General features: G+C 53.8%; 4 protein-coding genes and 2 pseudogenes across 4 annotated transcripts, besides 20 other annotated features; 3 read left to right on the top strand and 3 right to left on the bottom strand.

The window, feature by feature from the left end:
- Nucleotides 1–3,346: part of a sequence feature (heterozygous, non-Esmeraldo-like haplotype) that runs on past the window's edge.
- Nucleotides 162–194: a microsatellite.
- On the bottom strand, nt 162–695 carry Tc00.1047053510629.430 (prefoldin subunit, putative; the record flags this gene model as incomplete). Its single annotated transcript, XM_816235.1, has 1 exon — nt 162–695. The coding sequence occupies one exon, from the start codon at nt 693–695 to the stop codon at nt 162–164; it is 534 nt and encodes a 177-aa protein (XP_821328.1).
- Nucleotides 595–635: a microsatellite.
- Nucleotides 637–656: a microsatellite.
- Nucleotides 958–1,299: a mobile genetic element.
- Nucleotides 1,125–1,147: a microsatellite.
- Nucleotides 1,301–1,385: a sequence feature (T-rich).
- Nucleotides 1,398–2,606, bottom strand: Tc00.1047053510629.420 (protein phosphatase 1, regulatory subunit, putative; the record flags this gene model as incomplete). Its single annotated transcript, XM_816234.1, has 1 exon — nt 1,398–2,606. The coding sequence occupies one exon, from the start codon at nt 2,604–2,606 to the stop codon at nt 1,398–1,400; it is 1,209 nt and encodes a 402-aa protein (XP_821327.1).
- On the bottom strand, nt 2,806–3,180 carry Tc00.1047053510629.410 (hypothetical protein, conserved; the record flags this gene model as incomplete). Its single annotated transcript, XM_816233.1, has 1 exon — nt 2,806–3,180. One exon carries the CDS (start codon nt 3,178–3,180, stop codon nt 2,806–2,808), a length of 375 nt encoding a protein of 124 aa, XP_821326.1.
- Nucleotides 3,347–3,436: a sequence feature (haploid, non-Esmeraldo-like haplotype).
- Nucleotides 3,437–8,551: a sequence feature (areas not merged during assembly with more than two copies in the genome that could not be assigned to a particular haplotype).
- Nucleotides 3,444–8,169: a mobile genetic element.
- Nucleotides 8,168–8,189: a microsatellite.
- Nucleotides 8,185–9,299: a mobile genetic element.
- Nucleotides 8,552–9,376: a sequence feature (heterozygous, Esmeraldo-like haplotype).
- Nucleotides 9,044–9,273: a mobile genetic element.
- Nucleotides 9,325–10,971: a mobile genetic element.
- Nucleotides 9,377–9,934: a sequence feature (haploid, Esmeraldo-like haplotype).
- Nucleotides 9,935–21,023: part of a sequence feature (areas not merged during assembly with more than two copies in the genome that could not be assigned to a particular haplotype) that runs on past the window's edge.
- Nucleotides 12,279–12,935, top strand: Tc00.1047053510629.360 (annotated as a pseudogene).
- Tc00.1047053510629.350 (mucin-associated surface protein (MASP), putative) lies at nt 13,454–14,581 on the top strand (the record flags this gene model as incomplete). The annotated part of the gene is made up of 1 exon (XM_816232.1): nt 13,454–14,581. One exon carries the CDS (start codon nt 13,454–13,456, stop codon nt 14,579–14,581), a length of 1,128 nt encoding a protein of 375 aa, XP_821325.1.
- Nucleotides 13,742–13,895: a microsatellite.
- Nucleotides 14,821–14,841: a sequence feature (AT_rich).
- Nucleotides 15,868–19,121: a mobile genetic element.
- Tc00.1047053510629.329 lies at nt 20,415–20,987 on the top strand (annotated as a pseudogene).

The following is a 21,023-nucleotide window of genomic DNA, read 5'->3' as shown; positions in this document are numbered from 1 at the left end:
TATGTATGGGGGAAAAAACTGTATGTGCGTTCTCTCAGCCTCAAATAAAATTTTTAAAAAGTAGAGTCACTGCAATAAAAAAATTTTTCCCGCCAATATCAGTTTAGAAAAAAAAAAGAAAAACCATATCACATGCGTTATCATGTGAACATAAAGGCCTTTTATTGTTGTTGCTGCTGTTGTTGTCGCTGCTGAATTTGTGCATGCTTTGCCTGCATTTTGCGGAACAACTCCTCGGCTTTTTGTTGGGCCTCTTTCTCCTTCCTCTCCAATTCGGCAATGGAGGCATCTGTCCTTTTTAGTTCACCATTAATGTAATCAAGTCGGTTGTTTACAATCGCCTTGGCATCGCTCTGATCCTGGAGAATAAGAGCAGAACCAATGAGCTTTAAAACCCTAGAATCCGGTTCTAGTTTATTTATTTCATCTCGCACTATCTCATTCTCGCTCTTCTGAGCACCAAGTCGTCGGCGAGCCTCGATCAGCTTGCTCTTTTTACTACCCAGTTCCTGATTACCCTTAAGAATAACCTGCAGCTGGTCATTCATAGCCTTAATCTCAGGAGGGACTTGTTGCATTGCTTCTTCCCCTTGGTTATTATTATTATTATTATTACTATTATTATTATTATTATTTTGTGTGTGTGTGTGTGTGTGGTGCACCCCTCTTATTTGTATATATAGATGGTTCATCATGTCACATGCAAGATATTAGGAAGAAAAATAGAGAACATATATTCATTCGCATAATAAAGAGTATATATAAGTAAACAGTTATAACAACGCATATAAAAACATATCGCAAGGTCACATTTTCTCGTATGCTTAAAAAGCCATATGCAAATACGCTCGTATTACTTCTCTGGGCTGCTGCCCGGATCCTGAACTTACACATAAATAAGATAGGACGGGAAGATGGGGGGTGTAATAGAAAGACAGTGGGTTCGCCATATCCTCGTTGTTTCCTCCATACATATATATTCGGATGACCAGTATCGTGACACGCTGCGCTCTATTCGGACTGGAAATATTTGTTACTTGCGACGTGGCAGAACTAAAAATCCTCCGGCCACAAGACCCCGCCGCGAACGGTGGTCATCAAAAAGAGGGGCAGGTGGGACGGCCAAAATAAAAACAAAAATAAAAATTGCCTTACCGCTGTCGATTCCCTGATACCTTCAGTCGCGGTCAACCAAAGGAGCACAAAATAGGAATAAATCGCACAGTAACACCTTCTTTTCATCAAGATGTATGAATTGAGGTTGCCTGTCGTCTCGCGAACACTCTTTTTACACGCTCCCAAAGAAAAAACAACAACAATAAAACAGAATGGGTAAAACGCCAAAATAAAATAAAACGAGAAAAAAGAAACATACAAAAAAAAAATCAAGACAAACTCTATGCCCTCCTCTTTCGATCGGCCTCCAGGTCTCCTTTGTTGACAATTGGCCAAGAATCAATTTGCTCCAAGAAAGGAAGTTGCATGTATACCTTATCACGGTATCTTTTATCCTCTTCAATTGGATTTCTCTCAAGATAAACTGTCCTCAAGGTGTTTTTAAATCCGCTCAGTTTACCCAATTCATCCCATTTTTCTATCTTTCCGTCTGTGAGCCAGAATTCTATGAGTTGGGGCATGTTTCGGGGGTTTATCACATCCTCATTTATAACAGATATGGGATTAAAACTAAAATCAATAAGCTGCAGCATAGGAAGATGACCCAAATTTTGAATACATTTCAACCCATTTTCGGAGAGATACAATTCACGGAGATGTGGATTGGCGTCCGGACCCAAAAAATTATCAGGCTCAACACTGGTCAAACGATTAGCCTGAAGACTAAGAATTTCCAAGGAAACCAATGTTTGAAGTGATGTGCCAATCGATGCAATCTTATTTTTGCCTAGCCAAAGCTGCTTCAGTTTTGTTAGTTTTGCTAAACCCGGTCCAATTTCACGAATTCTATTACCCCCCAGTTCAAGGAGCTCCAAGTTTAAAAGTGAATCCAGATTTTTGATTTCCTTTATCTTGTTCTCCACCAAATACAATTCCCTTAGCGTTGATGCCAAAGGTTCCAGCCCCCCAATATTCCGTATTTGGTTGTAACTCAAATCTAACTTGGTAAGATGCCCAAAAGCTCCCGTCACGTTTTCCTTCAGAGTGGATTCCCCCATGCATCTTACTGTTGAAAAAAAATCCCTCAGTTTGCGGATTTTGTTGTCAAACAGATCCAACTCCTCGAGGCGAGCAGCAAGATCCTCCGGAAAAGGAGAGAGTTCGTGTATAAGATTTTTTCGAAGAGAAAGTGAAATACAATCAGTAAACTTTTCTAGCTCCACTTCATCCAACGAGAACAATCGAACGTTGTTTATCTCAATAATCTTACCTTCAGTGTCAATGGTAAGAGCAGCCTCTGGGGTCGTATGACATTCCCGTGACCCCTGGCCAACCGACAGAGGGTCTTCTTCAGCACTCTCCTCATCAGAATCTTTATGTACACAAGTATTTTTTGCAGCAAATAGGGCCTGAAGTCCTTTCCTTAGCTTTTCCCTTTTCTCTGCTTTCATGTCGGCTTCTTCCGTTCCATGTTCAGCAGTATGGGGCATGCTTTTTTCTGTGCGTGTGATTAATATTATTATTAGTAGCTTTCTCTTTTCTCTTTCACTTTTTCTAATAAGTTCAAAAAAAAAAGTGGGGCAATCCAGATTGATGTTCCTTCAGTATGCTCTCGTCCAATGCTAAAAACAAAACTCTTTATAAATCCACAAAAAATCCTTAATTTTATGCTTAAATAGTTTAACTCAGTTAATGCGTAGATAAATTGGTACTCTTCATTGCTTGCTTCTTTTTCTTCTCTGCGTGCCTACGCCTTAGGTCCTTTACTTTATCCACGATCTGTCGCCTTAGCTGCCTGAAGCCCTTTTGTCGTTTATTCACAACATGGGGAAATTGGATACTTGCCACCTGCTGGGACAAAGGCTTCTCGCTCTTGGAAGTATTTGTCGGTTTCATTCCCAGAGATTCTTCTAACTTCCTCTGCTCGTCATGTTTCTGATGAAAACGCCTGCGCTTCTTCTGTCTCGACCCACGAAGGCCACGTGGAGTCTTTTTGCCCGCAGTTTTCAATTGCGCATGAGTCACAATCGCGACCCTCGATCCCCTGCCAAAACCCCGCCCCATCCCTAAAAAGTACACCCCTTTGTTCGAAAAGGATGAAAGAGGTGGGTTCAGCACACCAGCAGCAAAAAAGAAGCAAATAAGAAAACAATGCCGCTCATTATGCACCACCAAGAAAAAGACAAAAAAATGTGGAAGCCACAAGTGGCCACAGTTACCATCACGCCCAAAAAGGATTATCAAGCCACGTAAACAAATAAGTGAAAAAACCGCAGTAAGAAAATCACCCTGCCAAGACAAAAAACACAGATACGAAAGAACAAGAACCTTGGCTCAGCCGGCCACCTCAACGTGGTGCCAGGGTCTAGTACTCTTTGCGAGAGAGGAAGCTAAGCGCCTGCTGCCCATCCGCTGCGCGCGGAGAGGTATTTCTATCCGCTGCTGAATTCCATCGGCGCTTATCAGCGCTACACATACCGTTTGCGTGCCGTATGCGACGCGCAACGACAAAAGCTACTGCTAAGCGGCGACATTGAGCAGAACCCAGGCCCCATAGCAGTACTCCAGATGAATGTTTTTTGCCTCACGGCGGCTAAACCCGCAACATTAATGGCGCAAGGAGCAGACATAATAGCCTTTCAGGAGACTTGGAAGTCGTCAGAGCAGATCGCCAGCATGCACACTGGAGATTATGTGCTCTATGCACAGTCGCGCATCGGCAAGGGAGGCGGTGTGGCGGTGCTGGTGCGGAAAACTCTCCGCTCCAAGCGTATACCTCCCACCATCCCCCAGCATGACACCAGCCTTGAAGTGGTGGTGGTCCAGGTTGCTCTGGACCAGAACCGTGATCTTATTGTCGCGAGTGCCTATATGAGACCACCACCGCAAGTAACGCAATCCTTCAGGCGGTTAGTAAACTGCCTTCCAGCCTCGTCGCCGTTCCTGCTGTGCGGGGATTTCAACACGCATCACCCACAGTGGGAGCCATTCTTGGAGACTTCTCCAAGCGAGGTTGCTGCAGAATTTTTAGAACTGTGCACGGATGCGGGACTCACCTTGGTTAACACCCCTGGTGAGATCACGTATGCCCGTGGCACAAGAGAACGATCCTGTGTCGATCTGACATGGTCAAAGCATTTGACTGTGTCGGATTGGTCAGCTTCCGTGTCGCCGCTTAGTGATCATTATATGCTGACATTTACGCTGCATCAGGCATTTAAGGATACCATACCTTCGGCACCTAAGTTTTTCTACAGTTGGGGGAAGTGCAAGTGGGATTTATTCATCAAGGACTTCGACGCACAACTTCCGGCATACGACTATAAAAAGCAGTCCACCGGCATTAAAGCTTTCACGAGAGCACTTATAACCTCGTATCGACGGCATTGCCCCCGCGGCATGCACAAGGACGGTCCCAGGCTTTGGGACGAAACTCTCATGGAGGCAGAGCGGATTGCTACCGACAGCAAGGCCCGCTATCTACAGTTACCGACGCCCAACCGTGGGGCAGAAATGCAACGGACAAGGAGTCAATTCTTCCTCCTACTCCGAGAGCGCTTGCGCAACACGTATCTACGCCGCATCAGCAAGTTAAATCCAGGCGAGCCACTCGCATGGAAATACATTTCCGGACGAAAAAAGGCATCACTTCCATCTCCCACATCAATTTTATTGGGAGATGGTCAACACACTTATAAAACAGCAAGGAGAGCAGCGAATGCTCTTAATCGCATCTTTCTTCCATTTCACCCCTCTCACAAGGCAGTTAGGTTTTCCAAAGGCATCAACAGACAGAGTGCATCTTTGAACATTAATGCTTCTCTTCTTTTGGGCAGCAGAACAACAGCGAGTCTGCTGCCTCATTTACTTCATTTTCTTCTACTTCTTCTAGCTCCGAGCCGCAGAACAACAACGAGTCTGCCGCTACATTTACTTCAGGTTCTTCACTCTCATCTAGTTCTGAGCCGCAGGATAGAAACGAAGCTGCCACCACATCTGGTTTAGTTGCTCATCTTCACTCCCCTCTTGATGCACCTTTTAATCGTACGGAACTGCTTGCTGCGCTACGTAATACGCCGTATGGCAAGGCCCCCGGACCGGACGAAGTCTACAGTGAGGTACTGCGACATATTTCGTCAAAGGGCCTCCGATTCCTTCTTCGTTGCATTAACCACAGTTGGACGACCGGTACGATTCCGGTTGAGTGGAGACGCGCTACCATCGTTCCACTCTTAAAACCCGGTAAGTCGCCGGAAGCGCTTGAGTCCTATCGACCCATCAGCCTTACTTCCATTGTGAGTAAGGTTGCTGAGAAAATGGTACTGAAGAGATTGCTTTGGGTGTGGACGCCGCACCCCCACCAGTATGCATATCGTAGTGTGCGTACTACGACGATGCAGCTGGCACACCTGATACACGAAGTGGAGCATAATTGAAATCACTATTTCCAAGTGAGCCTTCCCAAGAAGTGCGGTATTGGCAATCAACTCCACTACAGACCCCATCGGACCCTGCTGGTGCTGGTTGATTTCAGTAAGGCTTTTGACTCCATAGATCATCGAGTCCTCAGTAGCTTGCTGGCTAATATTCCGGGGGTGAATTGTAGAAGGTGGCTTAGAAACTTTCTATGTGGTCGCTACGCGAAGACACGAGTTGGCCACAGACACAGCGATCGGCGTCCCATGCTGCGAGGAGCTCCTCAGGGGTCCGTGCTGGGACCGTATTTGTTCTCCCTTTACGTACACCCACTTCTCGATCTGCTGAACAGCTTTGCGGGTGTCACAGCAGACATGTATGCGGACGACCCCTCTATTATCGTCAAGGGGCAGTCCCGGGAAGACGCCATTCCCACTGCCAACATGGTTCTTAAAAAGCTGCATGCGTGGAGTCAGGAAAATGGCCTGGCCAACAACCCGTCAAAGTGTGAAGCTGCTTGGTTCACACTATCCACGCACACGGAGTCAGATTATGATCGTGAAGGAAAGTGGCCCCTGGTAGTGGCTGGATGCCAAACCCCAGTCATGACCATGGGGGCATCGCGAACTACGAAGCTTCTCGGCATGGATCTCGATCCACAACTGACGCTAAATGTGGCGGCCACCAAGCAATGCGCTGCCACTTCGCAACGGATATCGCAGCTACGTTGCATAGCGCACAAAGAGGCGGGACCATCTCCACATGACCTACGCACGTTCGTCATTGGATACGGTGCTTCCAAATTGCGCTATGGCAGCGAGCGCATATGGGCAGTAGCGACGGATTCAGCGAAGAATGAGATGCAAAAGACGTACGCAACTCTGGCACGCATTGTCAGCGGAGTTCCGAGCACTGTCGACCCGGAATCCGCGCTACTGGAGGCTAATATGCCGCCGCTCCGCGTCCTTTGCCTGCGCGCGCGGCTCTCAATATTTGAGAACACACGCGCATGTCAGACGGACTGGATGCGGAGACCCCCGCCTGAGCCACCGCCTCGCGCCGGTTTCCGCATCTCGCCATTACCTCGGGACGAGCTATATGCCTTCGTAGACGCATACACAAAGGACTATGGCATCTCCGAGAGCTCACCACGCGAAGAGCGGTTCTTTCGCAGCTCCATTCCTCCCTGGTTTGCGGCCTCCGCTCACCGGGTCATCATCGGTGTGGAACTTCCGATGGACCACTCAATAACGAAGAGGAGCTGATAAGGGAAAAGCGCAGGGTCAGCGAAGAGGCTTTAGCGCTGCACAGCCATCGTTCGTGGATACTTGCGACCGATGGCGGTGTCGACGTTCCCAAGTCAGCAGGGGTTGGAATACTGCTTTCATCCCTCAACTCATCGGAGATAATAGAAAAGGCCAGCATAAACTGCGGTGCACGCCCATGCAGCTACAGGACGGAATCCCGTGCGCTGCTTCTAGCCCTAGAGAGGCTGATGATTCCTCGTATCCGCCACAGGCGTAAAACCCTGCTTGTGGTTACGGACAGTCAGTCTCTTCTAGCGGCTCTAAACAAGGGCCCGCTCAGTCAGACAGACTGGACGGAGGATCAGATCTGGCAGCGTCTCTTGTCACTGACGCGTGCTGGCTGGTCCGTGCACCTGCAGTTTTGTTGCGGACATTGCGGAGTACATGCTACCGAGCTTGCGGATCAGTATGCGACGCAGACTATGGAAAGTGGACAATACACGGAGCAAGGAATAGCACCTTTATGGCACACGGATCTGCTGACATGTTTTACTACCCAGCTCACCAACAAGTGGCGTAGTACCATTCGTCAAGACACTCATCGCTACTTGCTTTGCGGCACAAGGCCATCAGATCTCAGCGGTAAGGACCTGATCACTCAGGAAGTTCTACACCGTCAGGAACTGGTTCACCTCGCAAGGGCAAGGTGCGGGGGATCTGAGCTCTGGGGCCGACTATACTGGGCTGTGAGAGATTGCACAAACCAATGCCGTTTCTGCAACATCTCACCGGAACAGTCTGCATATATGCTCTCTAACAACGATCCGACTGCACCGGGGACGGACACTGTTCCCCCGTCGGCGAGGGAGGAAGACGTCTCTCCAGTAAGGAGACGGACCCTCACACGCCGTCGGAAGGAGAAATGTCCGCACTGTGATTCCACATTGACGGGATTCTCGGGTCTCGTCAGTCACTGTCGGTCATTCCGTCCGGAACATCCCCCACCGCTTCCCGAGCTCAAATGTGGTTTCTGTAACATGGTTTTCCCCACATGGAGAAGCACCGCACAGCACAGAAGTCGCCGCGCACACAACCCAGACGCCACACGGCATCGAAACAGCAGTGCCAGGAGGCGATCACTGCTGCCACAGGATCAGCCAGCCTCCACAAGCACGCCAATCGGCCCGCAGGAAACCTTGCACCATCTGCTTCCAGAATGTCCAGGCACCTTGGCTGTGCGCCGACGGCTGGGCATTGAACAGGACCTTCGCCTCGGAAAGTTCTCTCAATGGCAGCTGCCTCATAGCAGAAAACTTTTGTCGTTGCTCGACCACCTCTTCGGCACTCAGATGGCACTGTATAGCCAGACGCGCTGGTAAGAGGAGAAAAATAATAATAATAATAATAATATGCGCATTGCAGGGTCGATAAGCGACGTGACATTGTGGGAAGCCCAAGTACTTCGTAATGCGGACAGCCGTCACGCCACGATGGGGGAGGACCGCGAATCGGGTGCCACGCAGCACACCTTTCTGGGGCGCAGTTTGATCACACTCACCGGGCGGTGTCCCTGAGTGACAGGTTTGTCCGGTCTGTATGCGCCGTGCCGACGCTCAATTCTTTGACCATCGCAGAAATGGAGGTTACGGCGTCACGCTTTTTGTACGCGGCGGCCATTTTGTGCACGCGTTAATGCGACTGCTACTTTTTCATCAAGGCAGTGCGACGACGATTGTCCGAACTTGACCGGGGGATTGTGCTGGGGAAATCGTCGGCGAACCTTCCGCCGTCAGCGGTTGGTTTGGACGAGAGATTGCGACACATGATCGGGAATAATTGTAGACGAAAAATCAAACCCACGGAGAAGGCATCGGCCGCCATCATCACGGATGCGTCGCTCCATGGATGGGGAGCCGTTTTCATTCCAGACTCCGGCGACGTTAAAATTGCCGGAGGAAATGGGAGAGGAAGTCTTTTCTTATCATGCAGGCCGAGACACGCGCGGTACGCTTGGCCTTATCGGCCTTTTCCGCCATCTTGCCACCCACCATGGACGTTTGGGTGGACAACACTTCGCTGCAAGGAGCGGCGAATAAAGGCAGCCCAAAATCACACGCCATGACGTGGGAGCTGCAACAGATATATGGGTTTTTGGGCTCTCGCCGAATACAGGCATTCTTTGCCTACGTGCGGTCCGCAGAAAACCCCGCAGACGGCATGTCACGCGGTCGCGTGTTTTACGCTTCAGCACTTGGCGAAAGGGAGCGGCGGGGTCTTGTGGCTGGAGGACCCCAAATTGTGCCACTTTGCAAGTAATAAATATTTCAGATCCTATCTGAGTTCAAAAGGCTGCGTGGGCGGTCAACGGAATATATATATATTACCAGAAGAAAACATTGAGGCAATTAACCGCCTCTTCGATACCCTCCTTTTTCCCTTCCTTTTTTGCTTTCCTGAGATAATTTCAGGATCCGGCCAGTGGCCCAGAAGACTAGCCTGGATTGAATGAGTTCAGCACTGTGGAGTATGCGCGCCCTGGAGGCAGCGCCTCCACACGACACCCTCGTCGCCATCGCTCGTAGTCTCGATTGATTTTTCGACTGCGTTCGACACTGTTGGCCATGGGAACTTATTTGGAATGCTCGACGGACTTCCGCGCCTTGGCCACGAACCAAACGCTGGCTGCATAACTACCTGCGGGGCCGCTATGTTATGGCATGCGCTCGTGAACAGCACTCCCGGAAACAACTCGCCTCAGCTGGAGCACCGCAAGGCAGCGTCCTGCCACCCCAACTCTCCCTCTACTGTGGATGATCTGCTGTGCCGCCTGGAGGACATGTATTCTGCCTCCGCACTCATGTACGCTGACGACCTCGCACTTGTTGCCTCAGGTGCGGGCACCCATGCATGTGCTGCGGCAATGCGACTTGCCCTTTCCCTTGTATCGACATGGACTGCCGAGCACAGCCTAAAAATCAACGTCGGTAAGAGTGAATCCGCTCTATTCCACACCTCTTCAGACACACACGGTCTGACGATGGCATGGCCAATCTCCATCTTGGCAATGGGAAACTACGCATTCAGTCATGCCCAGTGCGCTTTCCGGGCACAACGATGGATCAACTTCTTAACTTTGGTACGCACGCTTCCACCGCTGCAAAGCGGACCATGCCACGCCGTTACAAATTGCGTCTGATCGCACAGATAGGAGCGCCCCATCACATTATGCAATCCTTTTTGTTTGGATACCTTCATAGCGTGTCACTGTATTGTGGCGATGCAATTGTCCCATGCCTTGTCCCCACCTACCTCCATAATATGGAAGTACGGTATCGCAAAGGCTGTAAAACATCCCTTGGCATTAACGCGCCAACGGAAGATGCATCGGTATACTTGAAGGCTAATCCTCCCCGCTCCGGAAGACACTCTGGCCTTTTGCGCTCACACAATACGAACGCTATATACGCCTCCATGATTACGAGGATTTGCGTTCTCTTATCTATTCGGAATCCATGCCTCCGTCCATGCATAATAAAGCGGCAACTCCAATACCGCTTCCGAGAGATGCCGTTATTAATGAATTACGATGCGTATGTAACATTATTGGGATGCCCCACAACCACAATCGTGCTCCTCTTGCCCAAGATCGAATTATTCCCTGGGACACTGTGCGTTGTAATAAAGCGAGATTTTAACAGCCACTTTTTGTCCAAAGACGCCTCTGATGATGTCATGCGCACGGCTTTTGATTCTATTTACTCCTCACTGGTATTATGATTTTGAATTATGGACAGACGGTTCTTCATCTCCCGCTGGACTCGCATCCGGATTCGCTGCACTATTATACGGCCCCACAAAGATAAATGATCTCCCTGTGGAGGTCCATCGTGCAGCAGCTGGCAGGCTCGCATGCTCGTAGAGAGCCGAGTGCCTTGCCATTAAAAATGGCTTTAGACATCTCATAACTCCCCGCCTGGAAACATCCCAATCGCCCACACGAATGCTGGTGGCAACGGAGTCCCTGTCGGCAATTGAGGCACTCCGCGTTGCCCCAATGGTCATGCGAGACCGCGTTACCAAAGGAATTTGGATTATGCCACTTTTCTTGGTGAAGCGAGGCCACTCTGTAGAATGCGTGTTCTCTCCGTCGCACTGCGGTGTGCCACGCAATGAGGCCGCTGAGAAAGAAGCCGCGGTTGCAAGTTTCCTCCCCGCAATGGGGTGTCCCAATCTGGCACGTGGGCTTCCTTGCCGCCGTCAAGAGGTTATGCCGGAAGGAAGTCCAGGAGGAAGAGGAAGGCGCACACAACACCACTACCGGCGATCGTCGGTATAGCGAAAACTCCATTGCTTGTGTCCGGCCAAATGTTGTGCCACGACCCGCAGCTCCGCGCACAACTGCGATGCGACTCCTGCCCACTCTTCGGTAGAATGGCGCACGCCCTGCAGATTACGGGCGACCCTTACGTCGGTAGCGCCTTCCCTCCCACACCGAGGAGATCGGCCCGCTCCTGCCTCCGGAACCTCCACCTCGCGTGAGAACCGCAAATCTTTGTTGACCAACGAGCGCCGGATTGACGTTCTCCTGCCCAGTCTGCGGCAGCGTCTTCTCGTCCGTCCACAATATGAGGGCGTTTTCGGCCTTGTGTTCCGATGGTCGAAGAACGCCTTGCATGCGGACGCCGCAATGGCGCCACCGTCCTCCTAACAGGCGCCTCGCGCTCGGGTCTCCACCGAAAGTGCCAATCATGCCAGCAGACCGAACATGCAGGAAGCACAACCGCGGGAACTCAATATGGAACAGGCTCTCCCACCACCGCCGCATCACAGACGGCACGGGCTGCTGATCCCCGACGGACCACGGGAGACTCCGCATCATCCACTGCGGGAATGCCCCGTCGTTGGGAATAGGGACCGCGACTGTTTGGGATTGCCTCAGCCCGCACGACGGCCCGTATGAGACGGAATAATTGCCATTTTTGTACGGACGGCCCCTGCGCTGCTCACTCGTTGCTGTAGCAGCGTGCAACTAAAACAAGATAAAAAGTTGCTTTGTGATGAATATTGGCATCACTTCCCGTGGACCAACAATCCACGTGGTGTGCGGGGATCTCTCCTTTTACTGTCACTTTGCTTTTGTGCTGCTGTGTGCGCTGCACCTATTCTCGTGTGTGTGCGCACCCTCCGTGAGGGGTGCCGACGCGACGGACCGCTCTCGCCGTATGTGCGTGCGGTGGAGCCTTGTGTGCCGCTCCTGTTTGCTTCTCCCTCCTCCATCTGTGTGTTGTTGTTGCGGCAGGAGTGTGTGTGTGCCTGCTGCCGTGGATTGGAGTGTGTGTCGTGCGCGGTGTGCGGCGTACGGTGCATGCCTGGCTGCTGACTTCTCCTCATGTGTTGTGCCCTCTCTGTGTGTCTGCCGCACCTCTCGTCTCCCTGCTGCTCTCCATGCCCCTCACTGTGCAGATCAGCTCCACACCACTGAACGACCACACTCACATTGATGACGTGCCGTCTGCTGTGCGCCCTGTTGGTGCTCGCCCTGTTCTGCCGCCCTTCCGTGTGTGCGGGACAACTGTCGATGGTGAGGATCAGGATGTTGCAGGTTCAGACACCCTTGCGCCAAAGGCAACAGTCGAGACGGAACAGACTTCAGGGACGCCTGACAATCTGAAGGGAGGAAGCCAGAAATATGCGGGTCAGACGTCCAATCCGACGAGTGATAAGGAAGAGACACTAGAATTTCACAGCGCGCCACAGACACACGATGGTGCACCCGTTACTGCGGTGGGACAAATTACAACCAATCCGGAGCAGCCACCTACTGGGGGCACTGAGTCAGCAAACAAAGCGAAAGAGAGGCCCCTTAGTTTGGAAGTGACAGGTAAAGTCGATGCGCAGCAGCCAACAAATGTGACTGCCGTAATGAAGGTATCAGGTAGCGATGCCACTGCGTCAACCACTACAACGACTACCACAACAACCACCGCGCCAGAGGCACTACTTAACACGGCGATGAATACAGAGGCGCCAACCACGACGACCACCCGCGCACCGTCACGTCTTCGCGAAAGCGACGGCAGCCTCAGCAGCTCTGCGTGGGTGTGTGCCCCGCTGGTGCTCGCCGTATCCGCGCTGGCGTACACCGCTGTGGGCTGAAGAGGTGCATACGGGCTGTGCGTGCCAGCACTCAACAGCGGGGATTTATGTGTGTGTCCACTGTGGTCCGATGTATAAAGTAAGAGCAATTATGATGATTGTGTTTTTTGCTTCTTTTGCTTCCGCTGCCCTGCTGTGTGCTCCGTGCTGTGCGCCACATCCGTCACGTTGAACGCGTCTCAGGCACACTCGTTTGCATGCGCAGCGGAGCCTTGCGTGGACACACTGTTGAGGATAGAGGCGTGCGCGCTGGAGCCATACTGTGCAGCTCTTTTTTGTGTGTGTTTTTACTGTTTTACTTTATTGCTGCCTGTTCACTTTTGTTTTTCCTTGTTTTCTGTGCTTTTCTTTACTTGCAGCGCATTGTGTCTTTTTTCACTTTCATTGGTTCAATATTTCTCATGAAATGCGTGCTGCTGCTGCTGGTGTATTTTACTGTGCCGTGTCTCCTTTTGCTTTCACTCTGCTTTGACGGGGAGTTAGTTTGTGCTGAAGGCTGCACGCAAGTGACAGGAGTGATGGCGATGATGATGACTGGCCGTGTGCCGCTGGTGTGTGCCCTCTGCGTGCTGTGGTGCGTTGCCGGCGGTGTTTATGCGAGGGACGTTGACACCAACGCACTGGGTGGCTGCATGGCGTCGGGAGTGTTGGGTGAGAATGGATCCCACATGCCTGACGGATGTAATAAAACTGCGATTACGGTGCCTTTGCGGTCAGTACTGCCCATTGCTGCCGTTGAAGCCTCGACTGAAGAAGATAATGCTGTTGCAACACCGAACAATTCGAATTCAAGTAAGACTTCCGACGCTGGTGCTTCTGGTTCTGCTGTTACTGGTCCTGGTGGTGTTGCTGGAGTTTCTGCTGCTTCTTCTGGTGCTGTTGCTCCTCCTTCTGTTGGTGGTCCAGGGGCTCCTGTTGGTGGTTCTTCTGTTGGTGGACCTGCTGGTGCTTCTCCTGGTGGCAGTGGAACTTCTACTGGTAGTACACAGAACAATTCGAATTCAAGTGAGAATCTCGAGTCTGGTGCTTTTCCTGGTGGAGGCAGTTCTGGTTCCGGAGGAAGCAGTCGAACTCCTACTGGAGATCAAGGCACCGGTGATGTTTCTTCTTCTGCTGGCGCTGCCGGGGCTCCTGGTGGTGGAGGCGGTGGGGGCGGTGGCGTTTCTCCTACTGGTGGTCAAGTCACCGGTGGTACTTCTGCTGCTGTTCCAGGGGCTACTGTTGTTGATACTTCAGCTGGCAGCAGTGGTGGTGAAGCGGGGTCCTCAGGCACTAATCCATCTAACACAACAGGGGACTCTTCAACAGGAGATCAGTCGTCTGCAGCAGCGGCTCACAACTCCTCGCCTCCCGAAATACCGGCAGGAAAAACATCCGGTACTGAACACAAAGGGCGGGAAGAAGAAGAGGAAAATGAAAAGCAGCAGAAAAGTGATGAAACACAAGTCCAACAACATCAACAGCATGAACACCCCGCGGAAAGTGGCGAAGAATCCGCGAAAGATAAAAACGCCCTTCGTACAAATGCCACCGCAGATACAGGCGACAGTGACGGCAGCACCGCGGTCTCCCACGCCACCTCCCCCCTTTTGCTTCTTCTTCTTGTTGTTGCGTGTGCGGCTGCTGCTGCGGTGGTGGCCGCGTGAGAGAGAGAGAGAGAGCCGTGCACCGCCCGCACACACACTCTTCCTTCTCTCTCTGTGTGTGTGTCCCCTTGCATGGACTCTCGCCCTCACCTCACCCCACGAGGCACACACATAATGTGCCCATTGTATATATGCATGCACACCCATGCAGGCCCGTTGGTGCTCTCTTTTGCACGACACGCACCGCTGCCGTCCTGCCTGGCCGCATGGGCGGAGCACCGTAACTGTTTCTGTTTTTGTAAATTTAATTTTTTTAATTTGCTTCCTCTATGAGCGTTTATATATTTTACTAAACCATCCTTTTTTTTTCTTTTGGGGGCAATCGCTATGGACGTTTTTTTCTTTTCTACTCTTCCCTCTTTAATTGTTTGTTGCTGCACTCTTTCTGCGAGGGGTGCCGTGTGTTTCCGCCCAACGGCTCCACTCGCACACCCACCGACACGCTCATGACGACGGCCCTGTGCGCCTCGCCTGCTGCATGCATGAGGAGGGGCCGCGACGAACGGCGCGCTGAGGGAGCCGTGACGTGTGGGCGTGCGACGAGGGCCTGTGGGGCGGAGCACACATTTCTTCCCTCTTGTTTTGTTTTCTTTGCGGCCAGGGCCGGCAGACACCCGCAGCGCCACACACACAGCCACACCTTGCCGCCGTGTTTTTCTTTTCTTTTCTCTGGATGGGCGTGTGCTGCCACCGTGCGTGATTGTTGAGTGTGGGCCGTGCCGCATGTGTCGCTGCCATCCAGTTGTGCCTCTTGCTGTGCTGATGTGCCTTCCTGTGCTCCTCTTTTCTTCTGCTCCTCCAGCACACATAATTATTTGCGCAGTGCACTACAGGAATGCTTTTTCTATTTTGCTGGAGGCCGGCCGACGCGGCTGCACGATGCCCGCCATGAAGGTGTTGCCTGCTCTTGGGGCATTCTTCTCTCCTTGTTGTTTTTGCTCTGCCGGGTGCGTGCGTTGCTCGGTGTGTGCCGGTGCGTGACGGACGGTGCCACGATGGCCTTCTCTGGCGAGGACGGTCGCTGTGCTCTCGACACACATCCACACACTCTTCCCTGTCTCTCTGCGGGGGTGATTGCGGCAGGGCATTGCTGCGAGCGTGACGGGGACCACGGCGGCGTCACCCCTCGAGAAGGTCCCACGCTCTGTTGGTTGTGGAGCGGCGAGGCGGTTTGCCTGCAGCTTGACTGACAGAAGCGCACAGTAGTTTCATTGCAGTCACTCCATCGGCATCACCCGCTGCGGTGGTGTCCGCAGGAGCCGCAGCCCCGATGAGGAGATTAGGATGGCCCCGTAGTTGTCTGGCAACTCAGAACTTCCAGCCCTTCGCCCTTCAGGATTGCCCTTGCCGTTCGACTGGCGTAGCACCATCCCGGCATGGTTCTTCTGCAGGAGTGCAGGCAGCAGGGCGCCCCAGCGACGCGGCGCGTTGGCTGCGGTGACTTCCGCCAGGCCTGCAGTGGGCGTGCCGGTGGCGTGGCCCTCTTGGTGCGCCACACCTTGCTGTGCGAGTGCCTGCCGCTCGTGGCACCAACTGCCTGGAGACGACTGCCTTCCGCGTGTGCCCACCGGCCAGCCCCAGCATGTACGTGGTGAACCTCTGCGGCCTTTTTCTGGAAATCGCTCACGCTGCCCAGTTTGCGGGCACCATTTTTCGTCTTGGTCCTGCAGCGCCTATTGCGGGCTACCTGAATTCGCACCATGAGCTGCGGGACGGTCGCTCACGATCAACGACGGCAGGAGAGAACCTCGCCGCCACCTCAAGCGGCATGGAGTGTGAGCTGTCCGACGACCCGGCACAGCCAGCGCGGATCAGCGGCCGCATTGTCTCGTTTCCCGACGTGACTGCGCAACGCGTACTGCGTGTCTCCCACTGGACATCCACCCCTTTGCATGGACTCGGACTACCATCTGCCATCCCACACTGCGGGGACGGAGGACGGCCTCCCGCGACCGGCAGGCATGCTGCCGCGACGGAAACATGCCGTCGCTGTTCTGCGTGAAGCCGACTGGAATGCTTCCACCTCGGTGTGTGCAACGCCTCTGGCCACTGTGACCACATGGTTGGATATGCACCGTGCGAGCGGCAAGGCGCACCATCCCGCGCGGCAGCCGTGACAGCCACTGATGAACCTGGACGGTCAGAGTGGAGCAGGCCGAGTGTGTTGCAGCGGCAGCATGGGACGCGCACACAGCCTCACCGGGAGGCATCCTGCCCCGAGCTGAAGATGTCCGCAAACGGGAGTACCGCAATCATGCCCTCTGCCGTAACTTCTCCGTGCTGCTTGTGGTCCGTGCGAAGGAGCTTGGTGCCCTCTCGAGCCCAGGCCTGTGATGCCGCGAGGCATGGAGGCACCGCGTCCCTGCCCTCTGGCATCGGCCGTGCCGCGGTACTGTTGGGACCGCGTTTGTGCTCTGTCTTGGCAGCAGGAAAATTTGCTTGTCCGTCACACTGTCCGAGTCGCACGCGCTGCGATCCCCAGTGCTGTCCGCACACTTTGTGCTTGCGTGTCCCCTGGTGACTGTGATATGGATGGGTCCTTCACGCCGTATGCGCTTGAATTCACCATCCGTCACTGTTTGCCTTGCTTGGCCCCTGGCCGCGGCGGCGCACTGAATGTGTTTCTGTGCCATCTTGCACCCGCTGCCCGCTCCTCGCACAGAGCGATGATCAATACCTCCCTCGCTGACGGCAGCCTGCGAATTTCCCGGGAAAAGTGGGACACCACTCCCATCTGCAAATACGGGAAGGACACATGCCGCACGGAGGGAGTTGTTGGCCAATCCCGCTGCTCTCTGCCCTGCTAGGGGAGAGCGAAGGACTGGTCCACCGCCGCCTGTCAGTGAAGAAGCGGCACGAGGGCTAAGCGAGTGCGAGTGTCGCAGGGGCGTCCCGCGCTGCACAGTCGCCGTCACCGCTCTCTCGCCGTACGGATCGGCATCTCGACTGCATTAGACACCGCTGACGATGGGCGAGTGCTGGCTGTGCTCGGCGGGCTACTGCGCCTGGGCCGTCGCGCCCAAATCTGGTAGCGCAATCACCTGCGAGGCGGCTGCGTTTGGGCGAGTGCTCACCAAGAATATTCCCGACAGCAGCTCCCTTTAGCCGGGGAAGCACAATGCAGCTTCCTTGGACCGCAGCTCCCACTCCACCACGTGGATGGTCTGCGGCGCCGCCTGTACAGCATTCACTTTGCGTCGGCGTTCATTCACGCTGACGGCCGCACGCTTGTTGCCTTGTGTGCGGACATCCGTGCCTGTGCTGCGGCAATGCCAAACTGCCGTGTCCCTTGTGGCCACATGTGCTGCCGAGCACAGTCTGAGTATCGACGCGGACAGGAACGGTCCGCTCTGTTCTGCATCGCCCCACACCGACAGTCCGACGAGGACACTGCCGACCATCGTCTGGGCGGTGGGAACCAACGCGTCAAGTTCCACCCGGTGCGTCTGCTCGGCAATGCGATTGATCGACACCTCAATTTTGGTTTGCACGTCACCGCCGCTGCAGGGCAGACCGTGCCACGCCGCCGTCAGCTGCGGCTCGGCGCTGCGGCTGGGGCGTCCCGGCAAACCACGCGATCCTTTCTGGTTGGATGCGTCCACAGTGCGTTGCACCACGGCAGCGAGGCGACCGCACCGTGTCCGGTCCCCACTCACCTCCACGGCCTGGAAGCGCGGCACCGCGACAGCTGCACAGCATCGCTCGGCCCACGCGCAGCAAATAAGGATACTTCTGTCCACCTGGCCGCAAATCCAGCACCGCTGCGGAGGATCATTGGGTTCCGCGCACCCACACCGCACGAACGCCTCACGCGTCTCCGGTATATTGAGGACGTGCGTGGCGCAATCTGATTGGAGGCCATGCCGCCGTCCATGCATGGGAAAGCGGCGACATCGTTCCCGCTTCCGAGAGATGCCGTTGGTAATGGATTGCGCCGCGTATGTAACATTATTGGGGTACCCCACAACCACAATCGTGCTCCTCTTGCCCAACATCGAGTTATTCCCTGGGACACTGTGAGTTGTAATAAAGTGGAATTTTAACAGCCACTTTTTGTCCAAAGACGCCTCTGACGATGTTACGCGCACGGCTTTTGATTCTATTTACTCCTCACTGGTATTATGATTTTGAATTATGGACAGACGGTTCTTCATCTCCCGCTGGACTCGCATCCGGATTCGCTGCACTATTATACGGCCCCACAAAGATAAATGATCTCCCTGTGGAGGTCCATCGTGCAGCAGCTGGCAGGCTCGCATGCTCGTAGAGAGCCGAGTGCCTTGCCATTAAAAATGGCTTTAGACATCTCATACCTCCTCGTCTGGAAACATCCCAATCGCCCACACGAATGCTGGTGGCAACGGAGTCCCTGTCGGCAATTGAGGCACTCCGCGTTGCCCCAATGGTCATGCGAGACTGCGTTACTGAAGGAATTTGGATTATGCCACTTTTCTTGGTGAAGCGAGGCCACTCTGTAGAATGCGTGTTCTCTCCGTCGCACTGCGGTGTGCCACGCAATGAGGCCGCTGAGAAAGAAGCCGCGGTTGCAAGTTTCCTCCCCGCAATGGGGTGTCCCAATCTGGCACGTGGGCTTCCTTGCCGCCGTCAAGAGGTTATGCCGGAAGGAAGTCCAGGAGGAAGAGGAAGGCGCACACAACACCACTACCGGCGATCGTCGGTATAGCGAAAACTCCATTGCTTGTGTCCGGCCAAATGTTGTGCCACGACCCGCAGCTCCGCGCACAACTGCGATGCGACTCCTGCCCACTCTTCGGTAGAATGGCGCACGCCCTGCAGATTACAGGCGGCCCTTTATGTCGGTAGCGCCTTCCCTCCCTCACCGAGGAGATCGGCCCGCTCCTGCCTCCGGAACCTCCACCTCGCGTGAGAACCGCAAATCTTTGTTGACCAACGAGCGCCGGATTGACGTTCTCCTGCCCAGTCTGCGGCAGCGTCTTCTCGTCCGTCCACAATATGAGGGCGTTTTCGGCCTTGTGTTCCGATGGTCGAAGAACGCCTTGCATGCGGACGCCGCAATGGCGCCACCGTCCTCCTAACAGGCGCCTCGCGCTCGGGTCTCCACCGAAAGTGCCAATCATGCCAGCAGACCGAACATGCAGGAAGCACAACCGCGGGAACTCAATATGGAACAGGCTCTTCCGCCGCCGCCGCATCACAGACGGCACGGGCTGCTGATCCCCGACGGACCACGGGAAACTGTGCCTCATCCACTGCGGGAATGCCCTCGTCGTTGGGAATAGGGACCGCGACTGTTTGGGATTGCCTCAGCCCGCACGACGGCCCGCATGAGACGGAATAATTGCCATTTTTGTACGGACGGCCCCTGCGCTGCTCACTCGTTGCTGTAGCAGCGTGCAACTAAAACAAGATAAAAAGTTGCTTTGTGATGAATATTGGCATCACTTCCCGTGGACCAACAATCCACGTGGTGTGCGGGGATCTCTCCTTTTACTGTCACTTTGCTTTTGTGCTGCTGTGTGCGCTGCACCTATTCTCGTGTGTGTGCGCACCCTCCGTGAGGGGTGCAGACACGACTGACCGCTCTCGCCGTATGTGCGTGCGGTGGAGCCTTGTGTGCCGCTCCTGTTTGCTTCTCCCTCCTCCATCTGTGTGTTGTTGTTGCGGCAGGAGTGTGTGTGTGCCTGCTGCCGTGGATTGGAGTGTGTGGCGTACGGTGCATGCCTGGCTGCCGCCCTCTCCTCATGTGGTGTGCCCTCTGTGTGTGTCTGCCGCACCTCTCGTCTCCCTGCTGCTCTCCATGCCCCTCACTGTGCAGATCAGCTCCACACCACTGAACGACCACACTCACGGTGATGACGTGCCGTCTGCTGTGCGCCCTGTTGGTGCTCGCCCTGTGCTGCTGTCCGTCCGTGTGCGCGACAGAGGGTAGCGATAAACCAGCTCAATCCGTTCAGAATTCCGATCCACCACCGGGAATAAGTGGGACGGACGGCAGGCAGAAGGTAAAAACGAGGGCCCAGGTCCAGGGGTCGTTACACCAACGGATCAAGACAATAACAAAGTAGAAGAAAAAACGGTTCCGAAAGCCAATGAGAATGCCAACAGTCAAGATGCACCAGTTGCGTCTGTTGAGTCAGCGAAAACAAGTGCTGCGGATAAGTCCGCAACGATTTCAAAAGTTGATTCCACAGTGCAAAAAACGACGACTACGACAAACGCACCAACTGCAAGTAGGACTACCACAACAACCACCGCGCCAGAGGCACCACTTAACACGGCCATGAATACAGAGGCGCCAACCACGACGACCACCACCGCACCGTCACGTCTTCGCGAAAGCGACGGCAGCCTCAGCAGCTCTGCGTGGGTGTGTGCCCCGCTGCTGCTCGCCGTATCCGCGCTGGCGTGCACCACTGTGGGGTAAAGAGGTGCATGCGGGCTGTGCGTGCCAGCACTCAAC

This window comes from Trypanosoma cruzi, genomic scaffold, assembly GCF_000209065.1.
Source record: "Trypanosoma cruzi strain CL Brener 1047053516801 genomic scaffold, whole genome shotgun sequence".
Classification (NCBI taxonomy): Eukaryota; Euglenozoa; class Kinetoplastea; order Trypanosomatida; family Trypanosomatidae; genus Trypanosoma; species Trypanosoma cruzi.
This window is presented reverse-complemented; position numbering and strand designations above follow the sequence as displayed.